General features: G+C 42.8%; 1 protein-coding gene across 1 annotated transcript; it reads left to right on the forward strand.

Moving 5' to 3' along the window:
* The first annotated feature begins 292 nt into the window (after window positions 1–292).
* On the forward strand, window positions 293–919 carry LOC147417389 (uncharacterized). Its single transcript, XM_086507657.1, has one exon. The coding sequence runs from the start codon at window positions 293–295 to the stop codon at window positions 917–919; it is 627 nt and encodes a 208-aa protein (XP_086363783.1).
* The last annotated feature ends 1,221 nt before the right edge of the window (window positions 920–2,140 follow it).

The raw sequence follows: 2,140 nt of genomic DNA on the forward strand, positions 1-2,140 counted from the left end.
AGTGTGGCATTGTCTAATTTGGCTCTAACTTTAACGACACGCTTTACTTTTAAAAAAAGCATAAGAATGGCTAGCGGAGGAGTTTGCGCCGCGTTAATTTTTCTAGAAGGCATTTTCCAGTATCATAAAAAGCAAAGTTTACGCGGAAAGCAATTAGCAATAGCCGTGCTAAAAGGAGGGTTTAGGGTTATAAAAGGAGGCCGTGCGGCCATTTCCATTTTGTGGCATAAAACTCGAGCAGTTGCAGGTCGGTGCTTCCTACTCAGATTGTCGTCTCCAATATCCCTCCACCATGGCCAACCTTAGGCAGACGCTTGCAGGTATACGCAAAAGGTCTGCAGATCAAGAGGATCTCTTGCAACGTCATGATCAGCAACCGAGTATATCATCATCACCAGCAGCGCCTTATTATAATGAGAAGCAACGGCTGACTAGGCGACAGCCCAAGCTCAGGAGCCGCATCCTCAAAGACAATGCCTTCCTCGCGAAAGATGAAGGCTCTGCGCCTGTGCAACAAGACGTCGATGATGCGTCAGCTAGGGATCTGCAAATTAATGAAGGCGCCCCGAGCTCTATATTAAGTAAGGATTATGGTATCCTGACGGACATGGAGGTGGCGTCCATCTTCTTGAGCTTTATAAGCGAGGTCAATAATATTGCGAATTCCAAGCTGCAAAAGCTATACAAGCAACGATGTCGTGCTGGCTCTGATGATCATCAACAGCATCATGCCATGGCCAACGTCAACAAGCTGCCCAGTACAGCAATTGGATCCAAGCAGATCAAGCGACACATGAAGATCGGCTCATCAGCAACGTCTGAGCAAGGCCAGCATAAAGATGTTCGCCGGATCATTGAACGGGTCGCATTGACGCCGGAAGGTCCAATTAGAATCCAGCTCGTTAATTGCTGCAGCTAAAGTACTGGAAGGAAATAAAATACTATAAATTGTATTGCATAATGGAGCTAGGGTTTTGGTTCTTAAGGAGGCCTTCACGTGCTGCTGACAAATTAATCATGTATAACAAGCTTACTTTGACTTGTATTAAATTAATGGCATTACTTTGACTTGGATCAAATTAATGGCATTACTTGCCTTGGATCAAATTAATGGCATTACTTGCCTTGTCGACGTAGTTTCTATCCCTGATTGAAATTCCAATATTTAATTTCTCCAATTGCAGTTTTTCCACTTAATGGACACCCAGCTTTAGATGAGATTATGGTAATAGAATTTGGCTCGCGTTTCCTCAGGCTTCTCTTAATTAATATGATCCTGTTTATATAATTTTCTTTATTAACATCCATTAATTAAGTGGTCCCACCGAAACGTTCTCTTGAATATTGATTTTACGTGGAAAATTTCCATATCGTTGTCCCACGTAGCATACGTCTTTTTCATCAAGGGAAAACGTACTGTAGATTATCATGCCTCCATGAAACATGCATCCCACATGGGTCCTTTGCTTTCCATGAGGCAAAGCAGGTTTTGAGGTTTCAGAGCGACGAAACACGTTTTTAATGGTCAGATTAATGTAATGGCTAGATATCGACCATGCAAAAAACTCTACTTCGCATACAACAATTGTGTTTGGACATGCCAAGATTGAAGCTCTCGGACCTAGAACATAAGAGTTTGGCAAGGTGATCGTTGGCGTGCTTCATCCACAAATTAAGAGTGCACAATGCCAAATAACAATCAAATTGCAGTATACTTCATACAAAAAGTTTGTGTACAAGATATATTAAGACGAAGGGTAGACTAGGTAAGCAAACCACACAATGGAAGTGTGGATTTGGAAGGGCCAAGGAGGGGTCCCAACAACGAAAAAAAGAGGCAACCCCCGTCCCCTCCCAAAAAAAAAAAAAAAAGAGGCCTATTGGGCTACTACCATAGGAGCATGATCAAATGATAAAGATGGTCACCCCAAGGGGCCATGTGTTGAAGTTTCACTTTTTCTCCCCCAGATTCTTTCCAGCACGCTAGAGCTCAGTGCTTCTTGATGCTTCAATATGGCACGGATCTCTAAACCTACCTTCTCTATTAGCATAATCAACACATTGTTGGAAAGCTTCTCTATCCTTGTCACCTGAGAGCAATTGTTTGCATACCGTTTTCAAAGTCTCCCATGACCTCTCT

Source organism: Adiantum capillus-veneris, unplaced genomic scaffold (assembly GCF_014529385.1).
Source record: "Adiantum capillus-veneris isolate H3 unplaced genomic scaffold, ASM1452938v2 Hic_scaffold_257, whole genome shotgun sequence".
Classification (NCBI taxonomy): domain Eukaryota; kingdom Viridiplantae; phylum Streptophyta; class Polypodiopsida; order Polypodiales; family Pteridaceae; genus Adiantum; species Adiantum capillus-veneris.

Bases quoted from the DNA above. Each gene is read 5' to 3' on its own strand.
- LOC147417389 (XM_086507657.1), top strand. From the start codon at position 293: ATGGCCAACCTTAGGCAGACGCTTGCAGGTATACGCAAAAGGTCTGCA.